General features: G+C 39.9%; 1 protein-coding gene across 7 annotated transcripts in view; it reads left to right on the top strand.

The window, feature by feature from the left end:
* Positions 1-18,906, top strand: part of LOC109938982 (casein kinase II subunit alpha) — an 89,392-nt gene that overhangs the window by 66,199 nt on the left and 4,287 nt on the right. For 6 of the 7 annotated variants that reach the window (XM_020537270.2, XM_048608150.1, XM_048608146.1 and 3 more), the window contains 4 exons: positions 1,655-1,705; positions 4,453-4,512; positions 13,639-13,722; positions 15,556-15,666. In XM_020537270.2, the coding sequence (XP_020392859.1) occupies positions 1,655-1,705; positions 4,453-4,512; positions 13,639-13,722; positions 15,556-15,666 (306 nt within the window). The remainder of the gene's footprint in view (positions 1-1,654; positions 1,706-4,452; positions 4,513-13,638; positions 13,723-15,555; positions 15,667-18,906) is intronic. The other variant, XM_048608152.1, reaches the window with a different exon arrangement.

Here is an 18,906-nt window from a genome sequence, read left to right as displayed (position 1 = left end):
GTTTCGGGCCTAGACCCTTAGGCCCGAAACGTCAGCCTTCCTGCTCCACTGATGCTGCTTGGCCTGCTGTGTTCATCCAGCTCTACACCTTGTTTTCTCAGATTCTCCAGCATCTGTAGTTCCTACTATCTCTAATTATAATCTATGTTTGTTTATAATCTGTTTGTAACAGTTGAAATGTAGTTTGGAGTTGTTTGCTAATATTCAGATGTACCTTCAAATGTGGTTTACTTTGGCTGGTCTTAACATTAAGGTTTTCATCATTTCTTAATTATTAATCATGACCAGTTGTCTAATGTGAAAGATTTGGCACATGATTACCTTCATTTTGTTAGCCGTTGGCATTTGTTTAGTAACTGCCTGGAAATGACAAGTTCTAACAAAAGGGGGGCTTTGGCATTTATTGGTATTGCTGTAAACACTGGATGCCATTGATATTGATCCATAATCAGAAACATTCATAGATCAACCATATAAATGCTGTGGCTATCAGAGCAAGTCAGAGACAAGTTACTCTGCAGCATGTAGCTCACTTTGTACCCCAAAATACTGTCCTTGACCTACATGGCACAAGTTGGCAGAAGCTAGAATATGTTACACATTCTTAGATGAGCATAGCTGCAATAACATGTATTATCCCTTGATATTCAATAGCATTACCATTGCCGGAAATAGGCGCAGACACAGGTGCACTTGCACACTGGCAGAGACACAGGCACAGGGACACACGCACACCCCACTTGAGGATTACCATTGACCAGAAACCAAACTGGACCAGCTGTTCTACATAAAACACCAGAAGCTAGGAATCCTGCAGCACATGACACACCACCTGACTCCCCAAAAGCCTTTCTACCACCTCCAAGGCACGGGTCAGGATTGTGATGTAATATTATTCATGTACTTGAATGAGTGGAGTTCCAGGAACACTCCGGTTTGACACCATCCAAGACAAAACACTCACTTGTTTGACACCACATTCATAAACATTCATTCCCGACAGTATTGATGCTAAGAAGTAGCAGCTGTGTATTATCGACAAGATATGCTGCAGAAATTCACCAAGGTATCTAAGACTACCTTCCAAATCCACAGCCACTACCATCTAGAAGAACAAGGGCAGCAGATGCGTGGGAGCACTTCCCTTTCCAAGCCATTCGCCATCTGTTTTGGAAATATATCACTGTTCCTTCAGTGTAGCTGAATCGACATCTTGAAACTCACTCTGAAACAGTATTGTGGGTGAGCGTGCATCAAATCAAAGCAGCAGTTCAAGACAGCTCACCGCCACCACCTTAAGGGCAACATAAGAATAAGCAATGAATGCTGGCCCAGGATGGAATTTGTTAACTGCATTATCTATTATCTATAACAGTGCTTCCCAAACTTTTTCTTCCCTTGACCTCTTTTCAAGGCTTGAAAATTATCCCTTTGATGACATCTGAGACACTAGGGGCAAAGGAGGATGAGAAACCTAGCAGAATAAGTTAGGGCATGGACCGGCATGGACCATTGTTCTATGGAGCTTACTACCTCACTTGGGTCTTGACCCCACTTTAGGAAACCCTAATCTACAAGCTGCACTGTTTTCTGAAAAAAAGAAGTATTCATTGTCAGTTATGAAAGATTTGACACATTCTTTGTTTCTCCTCAGTCACGGACGCCAGCTTTGGTTTTTGAACATGTAAACAACACAGATTTCAAGGTAAGATTGTGCTTTTTGTGAGGTAACTTGGGTGCCAAAAAAAAGATGTGGTGCTCATCTCCTGTTCTCCTCTGCCCAACTCCCTGGCTTCACAAAAATTAACCAGTGAGAAAAGGGACTTTATTGCAACCCTTTCCTACAGTGTTGTGCACTTGTCATCTCAATATTGCTACTTCTTTTAGCAGATTGGAGGCTACAAGGTACAATCATCAATATTTGTTCTCGGAAAATTGTAGTCTTGAACTTATTGTTTCATCCCTACAGCTAGTGATTTTGCTACTTTACCGTAGAGATTCCTACCCCCAGTTCTGTTATTTAGTAACTTCCTGAAACTGGTTTCATTATTCCCACCCATTCTCTTTCTGGTTCCAAGCTTGGCTGTTTAGCATTGATAAATTTTAGTTTTTAATTCAGCTGAAGACACTTATTAATTCTGTTTATCAAATGTCAAAATTCTGTCCTTCGCTTGCATCAAAGTGCATCATACTTTCCAAGTGTACTTTTCATCTGCACATTATTTGAAGATGAGCAAATTTATAACCGAGACTGTACTTGCTAGAGGAGCGAAGGAACTTCCTTATTAATGGCAAATACTTTCTACTTATCCCTACATAAATTTCCCTGACGGTCTGAACTCATTTAATGACACTGATTAGCTGTCAAAAGACAGTTAACCTTGAATTCATCCATAACGCTGTGGTAGGAGTTGAAGGTCTTTTGATTTTCATCAGGTGATATTCTGTTATGATCTCTTCCATTCCAGTGTAACTTAAATCATTTAAACATCTATCCAGTACGGACTCGAGCCTTCTTACTTCTGCCTCCACTTTGGTCTGTATTGGAATTTTATTTCCTACTTCATCCTCTGTCACTTTGTCAGCACACATTTTGTCCCCCCTGTCTCTGGTACATTGAGTCCTCTACCTCCCATCCAATTTCTATCTCAAATAATCAAGATTCTTGCCACACTACTCTCCAGGACATATAGTCTTGAATCCCCTGTTCCTTTATATAAGCCCATATTAACCTTTCTTGGCATTTTTTGAAATGCCTATAAAGAATATTTGATGCTCCTTCGTTACAAGCAGCAACTCCAACTGCCAATTTCTCTTCTCTTGTTGATCTTCTGACGTGCATGCATTCTCAGGGGTTCACCTGGCCACCCTCCTTTGCATCCTACTCAGCATTAACTGCTTGAACTCTGCCCCTCTTATTATTTCCCTTTAAAAGGGCAAGGCCCTTGTCAACCACATTTTGAATGACTACATTGACATGCTGACTTAGACTGAAACTTCTTTTATGAATGCAATCCCTGTCACTACTTTGTAGCACCTTCCCTACCCAAACAGCTATGTGGCTTTGTGTAGTGTTTATCACCAAATGACACCTTAGTCTACTGCTTCTCTGGTTCATTATCTATCCACCACCACCCATGCCTCCCCCTTCCCAGCTACTGCCCTTGGTGATTTCAATCTCTTTCTCAGCCCATTCTGACCTCTGTCTTTAATTCAGTACCTTCTTGCCCTCCCTAAAGTTCTCCCTCTACTTAAATGCTCCTGCCCTTATTCAAAGTGACAATTTCAATAGTGCCAACTCTTTGTTACATTATGCCTGCGATCTCCATCACAAGCAAGGTCATTTCCAAATAAACTCTGTTTCTTCCCAAATACATTACCCACTTTTTCCTGTGACTGTCCTAGGGAAAACTATTTCACAATACTTAGAGCTACACTTTGTAACTCTCACTTAGTAAGACGTTACTCCTCTGTTTGCCAGAATACTTCTGCAGCACCTTCCCCTCTACCTTTGCTGCCCTTGTTTTCCTAAAACCAACATAAATTCATCTAACCTCCTGTAAAAAACCTTACCCCTCCAGATCCATCCTACAAGCTCTCATATTTGGTTAATCTAACTCTGGCCTTTTATGCATTAATGCCCCAGCATTATTAGTTGTGTTTCCAGCTGCAATTTTCTTCTGAAACCTCTCTGCTCTTTCATCTCTCTCTTGTTTAAAGACCCTGTTTTCTGGGAAATGTCAGAGTGAACTGGAAGACCAATAATGCCCTTGTCAGGATGTGCAAAGTTTTCTCTCCAATCAAATTTGACTACGTATAAAAATCAGTGCTCTTCAATCTGTTTCATAGTCTGTATGCAGCACTTTGATACTTATCTGAAAGACATGAGAATTGGCAACTTATCTATCTTTACATTAATGTCACAACTGAGATTGTGAATTAGTTTAGGGGAAGTGTGAATATAGATTTTTTATTTCAAAATTATACTTTATTTATAAAAAAGGTCTATATAGTCATTAGAGCAGTTCGATTCTGGACAGTCTTTACATTTGGAGGACAAACAAAACGAAAGCATTTCTTTCTTATTCAAGACTATGTTTACATACTTATGAGGCACCAGGAGGACCCAATAACTGAACGGCCCCCCCATTTAACTTCGACAGAAAGACATTAGATGGTGATCTTTCCCCACTGCGCCTTGGCGGCAACTGCCCCTAGCTTTATTTCCATCTGTCCATCACATTGAATAATGGTACTGATGCCCTTTAAAGCATTCTCAGTTCCTTTCGGTATGCTGTAATTCTTTTCACAATTGAAATGCATTTATAGTTATGTTTGCTATGGACAAGAAATGTATTTTGAACTTCATTGTGCATGAAATTTAGTGAATTTAATTTTCAATTAAACAATCTAAGTTGGTTCTTAATCTTTTCTTGTATGTATTCCCCACAGCAGCTGTATCAGACCTTAACAGATTATGATATACGGTTCTATATGTATGAGATTTTGAAGGTATGTTGAAGTTTCCAGAGCTTTGATTTAAAAGTGAAAATGCTTAACCTAGTACAGAAAAGGATTATGCTAGTATTCAACCTCTCAGAACACAAGTGAGCTTCTTTGACTTGAGCACTAGTTCAGGGTTCCAGAAATGATGCCAGCATCCTAGGCTATTCCTAGATTTACGGAGTTTTTTTTGTGACGTGTGTCGGTATTTGCTTTGGTTGTGGCTTCCAATTGTTTTAGGCAATGTTGCAAGAATTTTGATGATTGGAATGTCATTAGTGTGGGTTCACTGAGGAACCTCATGTTGATTAAAGAAAAATGGTACTTATAGGGGACTTGGATTTACTGCTGATTTTGATGAATCTGATGTAATGACACAACTGTCAATGTTCAGGATTTGTAGAGTTTGGATATTTAAACTAATTCATATTTAAATTAATCAAATAAACTGTAGTCTGTTTTAACCAGTGGGTTCTTCAAAAATTATAATCTGCGAATTCAGGTGACAGATGACAAACACTCAAATTTCATCTTGAGCAATCAGTGTTGTGAGTCTTGATTAAACTATTGGTTCTGAAGTGCCTCTTCTATTTCTTCACATGGGGATTTAAACTGTTTCAACCAGACATAAATGTATAATTATGCATTTGTAGCTGTGGTGAAATGCCCAGTTTATCAATGTGGCAACATACATCCTGGGTGATGTCCTCTTCTAGCTTGAGCCTGCTACACATGGTGGGGCCAGCTACAGTGCTGAATGAAACCCAGTTGAAGAAGTGCTTCCCTGCTCTGATTAATCCTCCTGAGCACTTTGTAAACTTTCTGAAACCTTGTTAATGTTGGGAGAAAGCAAATAGGGGAGGCAACGGCCTAGTGGTATTAATGCTGGACTGTTAATCCAGAGACCAGACAACATTCTGGGAACCCACGTTCGAATCCCACCATGGCAGATGGTGGAATTTGAATTCAGTAAACATCTGGAAATAAGAACCTAATGATGACCATGAATCCATTGCTGATTGTTGGAAAAACCCATTGATTCACTAATGTCCTTCAGGGAAAGAAACTGCCATCCTATGTGTGACTCCACATCCACAGCATTGTGGTTGACTGTCAACCGTCCCCTGGACAATAAATGGGCAACAAATGCTGCCTAGCCAACGATGCCCTCATCCCATGAATGAATAAAGAAAAAAAAATAGTAAAATCTGCTGTCCAATCATACAAAATAGCCACTGAGAATGTGAGGCCCTGCTTGTTAATGTAAGCTGGTGCACAGAACGTCATTTTGGAAGGTAAGTAATATTTTCAGACTTGGTATCAAATACCTGGTGATATGAGAGCAGTTAAAGTTCCTTTTTGGTATAAAACCTAAGTGTCTCATATTTGTGCTTTAAAAACAGCATGTTACTTGTCAATTCAACTGAAAATCAAGATCAAACTGTGTGATTTTAGCTATAATTGTAAGGTACAGTGTAATGGTTATACCATAGAGTGGTTTGCATGCAATTGGCCATTAATGTAAGTGTTTATACTCTGTTAATTACTATCTGTGGCAACTAGGAAAAAGTTGAAGTTCAAGAAAGAATATTTACTATATACATGCACCACTTGATTTATTTAACATGTAGAAGAGTAGGGGGGGTCGTGGTTGGTAACTGACAATGTGGAACTGCATGCTAGATCCATTTTGAACGTTGGGTAAATCCAACTTATTTCAATACCCATGCTGATATATCATGTAAAATCACTCTTACCCATGCTTGAAATTTGTTTTCCTCCACCTAGGAAATATACTTATTGTTCCTAAGCATTCCTTAGTTTGTTGTTCATGTGTTTGACATTTTCATTTGTTCTTTGTTTATAATTAGTAAGTAGATTGTGTTGATTTTTGGTTTTTAAACTATCCAGAGCATTTTTTAAAACAATCCAAATACTTGTTTTTACCATTGACAATTGTACGCCAGACATGAAAATGTTCTATCCTTCTGACTTCTCCGTATGGAATTCTGCCCTTTGAAATGTTGTTCAGATCTCTGCCTTCCTTGGTATCTCAGTTGATTTGATCCCAGGGAAAGCCTGACTTGGTGGGCCCCACCTTTCTTGACTTTAAAACAAGAAAAACATTAACTGCGTTACCAGACAAAAAGGGTAGAAATTTGTCATTGCAGACATTGAAAAAGAATTCAAGCTCATGCTATCATTTTTTCCCCCTCATCAAGATCCTTAAAATACCAATAGTTGAGTGCAGAGTTATCACTATCTCCATACTAAGGCTCTTTTTTCAGACTCGGAGTGCTACAGCTGCAACTGGTTTCCTTTTAGGGAATTTCTGTGCAGTCACTAGATGCTTTTTTCTTTCATCTGGTATCTCATTCCTGAGACGCCTAAAAAAAATTGTGGATTATACTCACTTACTTTAATTTCAGAGCAAGTGCAAGTTCAGTTTCCAGCGATTTTGCCTTCACCTGTGGATTGTTCTGTTTCTCTGTCACTGGATCCTTGTCACCAGGCAACAGCACATTTTGTTTATCTTCTGTCTTTTTGTAATGCACTGAACTAGTTAACCCCATCTCTACTTCAAAGTTATAAAACCTCATTAAGATTCATGTAAACAAAAAAAGCATCAAGATTTCTTGGTACCATTCTCAGAAATGCTTTAAAATGAAGCTAAACTATGTCTCTCTCTTGTTAAAAGACAAAAATATGAGATATAAATTCAAATTGTAGTTTTATAGTTCTTAACACTGTCAAACTGTGTTTCCTTCTGCTGCAGATGGAAATCCTGTAATTTTTGTTGGTGCGAGTTGGAAATCATAGCCAAAATGCAGTGTCAAGGGACCTAAAGAACCAGTCTTGAGCAGAGTGGGTTGTGGGGACAGTGTTCAGACATTCGTGGCAACAGGCTGAGGTTTTACTGATGACATTGGTGGAACAAACATGTCAGGAATTCCTTAACATGATTCCTTGTTACAAGAAACTTTCTGACCTTTCTGTCTTCACCCCTACTCATCCCTTATATTCTGGCTGATGCAGTTTTCCCAACACACTCATCTCTTCTAATCACGGCCCTGAACTGCTCTGGTACATGTTCGAGTCTTTACTGCATTGTTTATCTACACCCCTGGACTGTAATGATTCAGAAAGATGGCTGGCTGCCACCACCTCAAGATTGATTGGAAATAGGCAATAAATGCTGGATTTGCCTACACCACTCATCTCAAAAAGGAATAAATGTGACTTGGGAGCAGAGTACAGAGTTGCTGCTTCTCTGTAGGAGCATGTGAAGGCCATGCAACTCCCCAAGATTTATCCAGATCATGAATTACTTCAGTTCTGCACTTCAGTTTACTTGCTGTAGTTCCATATCTTTTGATATCCTAATAAAAATCTGTTGGATGCAGCCTGAGCATCCATAGCTTCTTGAGAGAAGATAATTCCTGATTTCTACAACTTCTGTATGTGAAAAAGATATTTCGGTTTTTGCTCCTGAAGAGCTTGACTCTAGTTTTATTTTATTCACTTGTCCTTGACTTCCCATTAGAGGAAATAGTTTCACTGTATCCATCCTGGAAGAACTTGATCAGTACCCCTCTCAGTCTTCTAAGCTTGAGATAATGAGTGAAGTTGATAGAGCCTGTGCTCAACTTTCCCCTCTTAAGCCCTGATTTGGCACGTGAGCATCCACTTCGAAACAGTCATAAGAAGGGTAAGGAAAGGAGCCACCCTTCTTATGCATCCATCAGAATCAATCTGGGATTCAAAACCAGTGGCGTGTTGCCTGTCAGTGTGTTAAAGACCTTGCATAAGGGACAATGTTCCTTTCTCAGCCTATAATCCATCTTGCTTAACATCTTGTGTGTAAAATATGGATTTTAAAATGAAACCTGCATTAGCTCTGCATGTCAAATGTATGGTTTTACAGAGTTTAAAAAATCATTATGACTGTGAGATTATTCCACATTGAGATTGACCCTGCATGCAGTGGATTTTGGTGCAGTCTTGCTTCCCTTAATTTACATAGTTAATGCTGCAAACGGCTATTTTAAATTTTATGGCCTTAAAATGATCAAGAATCTAATTTGAATAGAGGCTTCTGGTCTGCATTTCCTCTTTATGCAGCCGGTGCAAGGCTGTGTTTTCTGTTTAAATTTTATTTTGGGTATCTGTAGGAAGCCTGCTGCACTTCAATTTCCTTTATAGATTTTTCTTTCTGCACAGTATTTTATGCAAAATGTCATATCAAACAGACCAGGTGGACAGTTTGCCTGGCTCTTTGCCGTTGCTGCTATTACGGTTACAAGCTGCTTCCATATTGGCACATGTTTGACTTGGACTTCAGGGGATGGTTGGGGAGGGTGTTGGTGGCTGGAACTGTGGAAAGCTTTGTGTCCTTAAAAGACCGGGCCTATGATTCTGTTATGACAAGAAGGAAGTCAGATTTTTACATTTAGTCATATGAATGCTGTATGTCAGTACTGGTCTCCTGGAGGCCAGTGAAAAGTAAACTTTCCTCCTTTTGGTTGAGCACCTTTTTCACTGGGAAATTTTGCTTTGGTTTGCATTTGAAGAATTTTTCTCTCTTTTACGCATGCATAATGTTTTTGATAATAAATGAGAAGAGTTTAGTTTTATTAATATGAAGCTGAGCATTATACGGGAGGAATGACGGTTCTTTTAAGTGAATTAGTACAAACAAGATGACAGATATTATGTCCCTAAAGTATATACAAGAAATAAAGTCTTGGATTTATATAGTACATTTCATGACCTCAGGACATCCCAAAGCACTTTACGGTGAATTAAGTCCTTTTGAAATGTAATAGCTATTGTAATGGAGGAAATGGGGCAGCCAGATTGCACACAGCAAGGTCCCACAAGAAGCAATGTGATAATGACCACTTTTTTTTTAATGTCAATGGTTAGGATGCTGTGGAGACCTCCTCTGCTGTTCTGAAGAATAGCGGTATAGGATCTTTTACATCCACCTGAGAAGGAAGCCAGTTTAATGTTTTTCTGAAAGGTGAAAGCTGCAACCCTCTTATTCTTGTATTGAACTGATTTTGGCAAATTGGATCCACAACCGCAGGAAGTGCTACACCTGCCCCTACACCTCCCCCCTCACCCCCATCCCAGGCCCCAAGAAGACTCTCCACATCAAGCAGATGTTCACCTGCACATCTGCTAATGTGGTATACTGCATCCGCTGTTCCCGTTGTGGCCTCCTCTACATCGGGGAAACCAAGCGGAGGCTTGGGGACCACTTTGCAGAACACCTACGCTCGGTTCGCACTAAACAACTGCACCTCCCAGTCGCGAACCATTTCAACTCCCCCTCCCATTCCTCAGACAACATGTCCATCCTGGGCCTCCTGCAGTGCCGCAATGATGCTACCCGAAGGTTGCAGGAATAGCAACTCATATTCCGCTTGGGAACCCTGCAGCCCAATGGTATCAACGTGAACTTCACAAGCTTCAAAATCTCCCCTCCCCCTACCGCATCCCAAAACCAGCCCAGCTCGTCCCCACCTCCCTAACCTGTCCTTCCTCCCACCTATTCCCTCCTCCCACCTCAAGCCCCACCCCCATCTCCTACCTACTAACCTCATTCCACCCCCTTGACCTGTCCGTCCTCCCTGGACTGACCTATCTCCTCCCTATGTCCCCGCCTCTTTGACCTGTCTGTCTCCTCTCCACCTATCTTCTTCTCTATCCGTCTTCTATCCGCCTCGCCCCACTCCCTATTTATTTCAGAACCCCCTTCCCCTCCCCCATTTCTGAAGAAGGGTCTAGGCCCGAAACATCAGCCTTCCTGCTCCTCTGATGCTGCTTGGCCTGCTGTGTTCATCCAGCTCTACACCTTGTTATCTTGGATCCACAATTAGCTGAGTGGCTGGAAGCATAGGGTGTTTCTCTGGCTGAGAGTCTGTGTCCAGTGGGCCCCTGCAGGGGTTATTGTTGAGGCCCTTGCTGTTTGTGGTTTACATAAATGATTTAGATTTGAATGTAGGAAGGTTATCAGTAAGTTCACAGATGATATAAAAAAAATTAGTGATAAATAGTGAAGGGGATAGCCTTAGCTGATAGGGAACATAATGTGAGTGATGCAGTTGGGCAGAACAAACAATGCAGTGTAGGATTCTAGGAAGCACCGAAGATCAGAGGGGCCTTGGTGTGCATTTCCTCCGGTCCCTAAAGGTATCAGGACAGCTAGATAAAGTAATTAAGAAGACATATGGCATATTTGCCTTTATTAGCCTAGGCATAGCATTTAAGATCAGAGACACTATGCTGGAACATTATGAAACATTGGTTGGGCACAGCTAGAGTGTTAGGTGCATATCTGGAATCCACATTAAAGGAGAGATGTGATAGCACTGGAGAGGATGCAAAAGGAGATTTACCAGGATGTTTCTTGGGCGGAAGGGTTCTAGTTATGAAGAGAAATTGGATAGATTGGGATTGTTTTCCTTAGAGCAGAGGAGATTGTGAGGGGACATGATTGAGATGTATAAAGTTGAGGGGTGTATATAGGGTAAGCAGGAAGAAACCTTTACTCTTGGTGGAGGGATCAGTGACCAGATGACATAGATTTAAGATAGAGGCAGAATGTTTAGAAGAAATCTGAGACAAAACGTAATCACCCAGAATGTGGCAGGTATCTGAAACTTGTGGCCTGTAAGGGTGTTAGAGGTAGAAACTCATCATTGTTAATAAATATTTAGATGTGCACTTGCGATGCCAAGGCTTACAAGGCTATGGGCCAAGTGGGTTTTGACCGGCGTGGTCGTGTTGGGCCGAAGCACCTTTATTTATGGTGTAAATCTCTATGATTCTATGGCTGATTCATAGCTACAGCTTTGTGTAGTTATGTGGTTAATAACGTTTTTTTGTTGGAAAGCTAGAACTCATTTTAAAGTGAGAACAACAAATGGGGAAGAGTTTTTAAAAATTCATTCAAAGGATATAGGTGTCGCTGGCTAAGCCAGCACTTATTTACCATGTCTAAGTGATGGTGAGTTGCCTTCTTGAACTGCAGCAGTCTACTTGGTATAGATACACCCACAATCCCATTAGGGTGGGAATTTCAAGATTTTGGCTCAATGACACTGAAGGAACAGGGATATATTTCTAAGTCAGGACAGTGAGTGCCTTATAGAGGAACCTGCAGATGATGGTATTCCCATGTATCTGCTGCCCTTGTCCTTATAGATTATAATGGAGGAGTCTTTGGAAAGTGCTGTTTTAGGAACCCTGGTGAATTTCTGCAGTGCAGTTTGCAGTACATACTGCTGCTACTGAGTGTCAGTGGTGGATGGAGTGGACGTTTGTGGATTTGGTGCAATAAATGGGCTGCTTTTTCCTGGATGGTATCAAGCTTCATGAATGTTGGAGCTGCACTCATCCAGCTAAATAGGGAATATTCCATTACATTCTTGACCTGTGCTTTGTAGGTAGTGGACCGGCACTAGAGTTAAGTGAGTTCTCATTTCTAACTTCTGAATTACTATTGTACCACAGTATTTGTATGGCTAGGACAGTTTAGTTTCTGGTCAACGGTAACCTCCAGAATGTTGAAAGCGGAGGATTCAGTGATTGTTATGCCATTGAATGTCAAGGGACAATTAGCTTCTCTCTTGTTGGAGATGGCCATTGTCTGACACTTCTGAGATGCGAACGTTACTTGCCACTTGAGACTGAGCTTGAAAATTTTCTAGGTTTAACTGGATTGGGACATGGGATGCTTCAGTATCTGAGGAATCGCAAAAGGTGCTGAACATTGTGCAGTCATCAGTGAGCATCCTCACTTCTGACCTTATGATCGAGGGAAGGTGATTGATGAAGCAGCTGAAGATGGTTGGGCCAGGACACTGCTCTGCGAAACTCCTGCAGTGATGTCCTGGAGTTGAGTTGACTGACCTCCAACAACCAAAATTTCTTCCTTTGTGCTAGGTATGACTCGAGCCAATGGAGGGTTGATGCAACACTCTGTCAACTGCGGCCTTGATGTCAAGGGCAGTCACGCTCACCTCCTCTCTGGAATTCAGCTCTTTTGTCCATGTTTGAACCAAGGCTGTAATGAGGTCAGGAGCTGAATGGCCCTGGCGGAACCCATACTGAGCATCAGTAAGCAGTTGTTTCTACGTAAGTGCTGCTTGTTAGCACTTTCCATTACTTTCCTCATGATTGAGAGTAGACTGTGCAGTATATGGTTGGGTTGGATTTGTCCTGCTTTTGTTGTGTAGGACAAAGCTGATAGTGAGGGCTTAGCTGCACTGGAAAAATTAATCCTGGCTTGATGTCTTTCTTTGCAACATACAAGGATGATTGTCCACTAGAACTGGTTCTTACCATAGTCATTTGATACTCATTCCTTTTTATTATCTGCCAAGAGCTTATATGGGCATTTGCTGATCTGCAATGTATCCTTAAAAATGCTAGTGTATGTATTAGTGATCGTTTACAGACCAACAGATACCCATTAATAACTACACTAGTGTTATCAAGGGCAAGTTGCAATTTTCTTTACTGTCCAGAGTGATACTAAAGTTTTCATTTAAGATATTGCGTTCATCGAGGCTAGAATCAGCTGTCAAATGGGTCCTTGTAAAGCCCCTTTGTTTTTAACACAATACATTGAGTTAGTGTATCACCAGTCCTCAAACTCACCTTGCTTTGCCCTTCTTAAATTGGTCTAAGCATTGTGAAATGGTTAGCTTTCCATTCTGGGTAGGTTTTGCTGTAGAGCACTTTTCCTAATAAATGTGCCTATAACATGAGTATTAGTGTTTCAATTGCATGGCTAAAATAAAATTCACTTGGGAATAACAAATTGCATTCAGAGAAGCTCAAGGGTGTCACGCCAGTTGTTACGTGATGCTTATTCAACTTTCAGAAAGAAAATAAACCTTTCTGTGGGCATCATCCAAATTTGTGGTTGTTTCAGATTCTTAATGTTTTTAATGTAGTAATAACAACAATTATTTGTTAATGAAGCGTACTTTTAATGGGTTTTCTGTCTTGTCGTATCTTAAATTAACCAGTTTTCATTGTAAATTATCTGTTACTTGTCAGTCTTATTTATTAATGAGAGAGTGTACTTACACTGGTCGGGTGATGTTCCTCTGTTTGTAGGCTCTGGATTATTGCCATAGTATGGGAATCATGCACAGAGATGTGAAACCACACAATGTTATGATAGACCACGAGCACAGAAAGGTAACAAATTAAACACAATTACTCAGTACTTAAAGGTACGTGTGCCGTCATTCCTTTGTAATGCGTTGTGGTAACCATTTAAAATTGGCACCAAAGCCTATCTCGTACATGTTGTGCACTTTTTGACCTCCACCAAGCATCCTTTGAAAAATAATGATGAGTGCAAATTGAAAAACAAAGTATCTTTTATCAGCAATACTCAAATTCTGTATTCCCAAACAACTATTTGAATTCTCCTTTTCTTAATTCATGGGGAAGAAAGAAGTGGCTGCCTTCAGTTAGTTGTCCGTTGTGTTCTTGAAATGTACTTTTAAGATTTTTTAAAAAGCTGGAAATGGCATGTTATTTAGCAGTTGAAGGATGTTGTTGTGAAACACCTTTTCAAGGCTCAGTGAACCCTTTGAATTGAAGTTGCACTAAATTAAAAGAGCAGTGCAATGTAAAATAAAACCCTGTATAACACTCAACTTGTTCACTTCATTTCTTTTGGGATTGTGTTTTCAAAGACCAGCTCAGCATTAAGATAACTTTAGACATGTAATAATAATACTTTGCTATACTGAAAGCTATTGCAGAAATCCCAAGCATTAAGAATTGGAAGGGGTGATCAAGTGCAGTCACCTCAATCCTGGTTAAACTAGTATCAAACTGAAACTCCCAAGTTGTGATTAATGTGCATAAAGAATAGAATTATTGACTGTGGACCATTCTAGTGTCATTCAAAACATTGATATACTTTGTAACCTGTTGTCAGTTTGATCTTTTCTGGACAGGAACATGGGATTTAGGAGCAGGAGTAGGCCATTCAGTCCTTAGAGCCGCTCCATTCGTCAATAAGATCGTGGTTATCTGGTGTGGTCTCAACTCCACCTTCCTTCTCCTAACTTAACTTTGAATAAATTCAATGACCCAGCCTCCATTCACAGACTAAAAAACCTACAAGGAAACAATTTCTCCCTACCTTCATCTTAAAAGTGGAAATCTTTTAAATTGTACATGTAAATATTTTCTTTCAACTAAATTACCATTACCCCAGCTTCAATTGTAGGGATCATGCAGTAGTTGTTGACACTCCATGGCTAGTAGTGGATTAGTTTGGGAGGACAGTTCAGCCAAGACTTTAGAACGAAGGGTTACATATATTTACTCAAATGATTCCTTGTGGCTTAACGTTTAGGGCTCAGGTGAAATAAGCAAAGTCTGGCTATACTCCCTGAAATTTAGAGGTTTAGATGATTTAAGTTTTTGAGATATTAAGGGACTGGATATGGTTTATTGGGAGAAACTGCTTCTATAATTTGGAAAGTCTACGACAAGAGAGCAAAGTCTTTTTAAAAAAAAAAATCAAGCAGACCTATTGGGAGTAAAATTTAAAACCCTTCACCAAATAGAATTTTGGTGAATTTTAAACTTTTTAAGATTGACAGTTGGTTCAGGCACATTAAAACTATGAAGGGAAGTTACAGGTTGACAATAATTTTGTGGGAAGAAGTCAAATGACTTATTTGTGGTATAATGCTCCTGATTGCTATCCACTGAACTTTGGGAAGTTACGGTCAGAATTGATTGCCAGTGATGGTTTCTGATTGTTCACTAACTCAGATACTGCATGCTTAAAATCGCATATGAAGCACCGGATGCTTAAATGCAGTAACGGGAAACTGCCAGGGTTGCAGAGCATATCCCAGCAAGAGTCACTATCATTGAGAAAGATGGGAAATAAACTACTGTCAACCATCCAATATTAATGACTCTTAATAAATTTGTCAGTTAAGAATAGCCTTCTCACTCCATATTACAACCTGTTTCTGATTTGTGGTTATCTGTGTTTAGTTGCGACTGATTGACTGGGGTCTGGCAGAGTTCTATCATCCTGGACAGGAATATAATGTCCGAGTGGCCTCCAGGTACTTCAAGGGACCCGAACTACTTGTAGATTATCAGGTGAGAAAAACATTTCTTTTTGCAGTTGTAAGCTCTTGTGTGTAATGAATTCATTTGAGCTGACCATACTGTAGCATTCTTAGATTACAACCATGTTCTTACAGTTTAGTGATTCTTCCGTTTTAATACCGGTGAGAGGTGTTTTGGAGTTGAAGTTAATTTAAACTGATATATTGCAATTATGGAGTATAGAACATAGAATTCCTTGTTACGTTATGGGTTTTAACACTTTTCCTCGGGTTCGTACTGGCACAAGCCACTTGATAAGCAAATTCCCTTGTTCTCTACAACCAATATCATGGTAAGTATAAACGAGGGTCAGACTTAGAGCCCTAGATGGTATTTTCTGCTTTACAGTATATGTCACATGACGCCATGAGATTACACCAGCTGCAGCAAAGTAAAGGTCATCAGACAATGACTTAGATAATTAAAGTACTTGTCAGATTAATTGAATTGTAAAGTATTAAAATAAGAATTATTGTATATTTAAACAATTATTGTGGTGTTAAAATCTTAGTAAAATGCTCAGTTTTATGATTCTAAAAACTTGAAATTTTAAAATGCACCATGTCCATCTCCCCTTGTAAATTTTTTTAAGAGCATTCATAGATGGAGTGACTGGATTATCTCAAGGCAAGATTCAAATCCAGCTGTGACTAATCGAATCTAATGTCTACCTGTTTTCAGTTAACTCATTTTGCTTAAGAATTTTATCGTAGCCAGCTTAACCAATTTTGGGTATGGTTTCAGCTTGCTTGTTTGTTTGTGCTTCTGCTCTCTTGCACACTCTCTTGCACTGTCTCTTGCTTCCTTTCTCACTTTCATGTGCTTTCTGTAGCATTCAGGCCAGCCTTGGCCATCACCTCCATTTCCTAATTGAAATAAAAATGGCTGAATACTTGGGTTGGGGATGGAGGGGAAGCAGTGTCAAGAACACGTATAGAAATTGCTGGAGAAACTGGGTAGGTCTGGCAGCATCAGTGGAGAGAAAGCAAAGTTAACGTTTCAGGTCCACTGACTTTTCTTCAGAACCATTCTGAAGAAGGGTCACTGGACTTGAAACATTAACTCTGCTTTCTCTCCACAGATGCTGCCAGACCTACCCAGTTTCTCCAGCAATTTCTGTCTTTCCCTCAGATCTTTAGCATCCACAGTTCTTTGTTTTATTCAAGAACACACAGTTTATTTGCTCATTTTTTGGAAAGAGCAATATTGGAAATGCTGAATGTGCCACAATAGATGTGCTGTGCTGAAAATTTTCTTTTACTGATTGAGGATAAGATTTGCTTGATTCTGTATTTTAAGTGATGAGAGTAAGCATTTGAAGAGAAAAGGTGACTTGTTTTGGATGTACATCTTTTGCCAGACTTGTAAGCTGCCTAACCACAAAATGCTTTTTTTTGTTTTTTGCTCTGTTGAACTCCAACCACTAGCTCCCCCCAGGAGCTGAAACCAGCAAGTCAAATGCTCGGGTTCTCAATTACCAAAAGTAAATCCTGTACTGCAACTTCACCAACTGTAAATTTTCTTGTTAACAGCCGATCAGACGTTTCTTAATATCTTTTATCTGGGCAAAGTAGCGACTGAGCATTTGAACTAGGATTTTTCCAGAACCTGACATTAATTTGTCAGTTCTGAACTTGCCTGTAATTGTGAAAAATAAAAATTGTCTATCCTAGATGAAATCAAACCGCATATAAGGAGAGCATGTAGCCCTTCTTTGGCAGGATTAGTTAGGGTTAGCCCTTTTTTTAATCTATAGCTTCACAGTTTTTTTCACTTTCAAGTTTGCGCTGAGTTACCTTTTGATATTTAAAGTTGTGTTTGTTTCCAGCACCCTTTTGGAGAGTATTGTAGCTTGCTACATTTTTTGCCATATATTTTGAATCTTGTTCTCCATTTACTGACTTCCCTCAACCAGTGATCAGTTTCTGTATAATTATGGATCTCAAATTTTGAACACTTCCATAAAATCTCTCCTTGGCCTTTTCTATGCCAAGGACGACAGTCCTTGCTTTATCAGTCATAGTAGCTACATTCCATCATCCCTGGCTACCATTCTCATAAACTCTTCTATACCCTCTAAAGTCTTGATCTCCTTTCCAAAGTGTTGTAGCCAGAATTGTGTGCAGCTGAAGTAGTGGGGTAACCAACAATAAAGATTTAACATAACTCCACATTTATATACTGAATGCTTCTGTTTATAAACACACAACTCTTGAATGACACTTTCAAAAAAATTTGTCACTGTTCTTGAGGGAAAAACATTTTGTGGACACTAATTATCCCCTCCCCCCAATCGCCCAGGTTTATTCTCTCACCCCCAACCCCCCAGAAGTCCCCAGGATATATATTTGGTTCCTCAGCAGTCTTCTGAAAATTCATTGCTATTGACTGAATGAAATCCTTGAGAGGATTTTTCCATTAAGAAAATATTATTCGCCTTTTTGGTTTCTAGAAAACCATCACTTAATTTCAATATGCTTTTGTGATCGTTATAGGAAATCTGAACACTTCAAACCATTGTGAATTCAGAGTCATCAACAGCTGCTACATCATTGATAACAGTGGCACCTTCGTTACCATGATGTAACATGAAGTGCTAGTAATAATAACAGTAAATCATAATTTGGCCTTTCTGTAATCTTGAGATACTAAGAATGTTGAGCAGCAAGAGTGAGATGATGTGCTGTTTTAATTGCAAAACACTGCCTTCTGTCCAGATTTTCTGCTTTATAAATCCCTTGTTGCCATAAACAAAGTGCCCTACTATACTGAGGCAATGGCCCATGTGGAGAGATAGGAAAACAGTAGGTAACTCTCTTATGTAATGCTTTCACACACTGCAGGAAGCATCTGCTTCATAAGTTCTGCAGGCAGGCTGGCACAGAAGATAAATAAAAACCAAAAGAACTGCGGATGCTGTAAATCAGGAACAAAAACAAAGTTGCTGGAAAAGCTCAGCAGGTCTGGCAGCATCTGTGAAGGAGAAAACAGAGTTAACGTTTCGGGTTCAGTGACCCTTCCTCAGAACCTTCCTGTTCTGAGGAAGGGTCACCAGACCCGAAACATTAACTCTGTTTTCTCCTTCACAGATGCTGCCAGACCTGCTGAGCTTCCACAGAAGATAAATAGTCTGGGGATGTGGGTGGGTGCAGAATGTCCTTCAGTGCTTTGAGGATGTGGGGAGAATACTTTTTTAAGCTGTTTCTTTTTTTCAAGGCTGGTTTTAATTTT

This window comes from Rhincodon typus, chromosome 19, assembly GCF_021869965.1.
Source record: "Rhincodon typus isolate 14 chromosome 19, sRhiTyp1.1, whole genome shotgun sequence".
Taxonomy (NCBI): domain Eukaryota; kingdom Metazoa; phylum Chordata; class Chondrichthyes; order Orectolobiformes; family Rhincodontidae; genus Rhincodon; species Rhincodon typus.
This window is presented reverse-complemented; position numbering and strand designations above follow the sequence as displayed.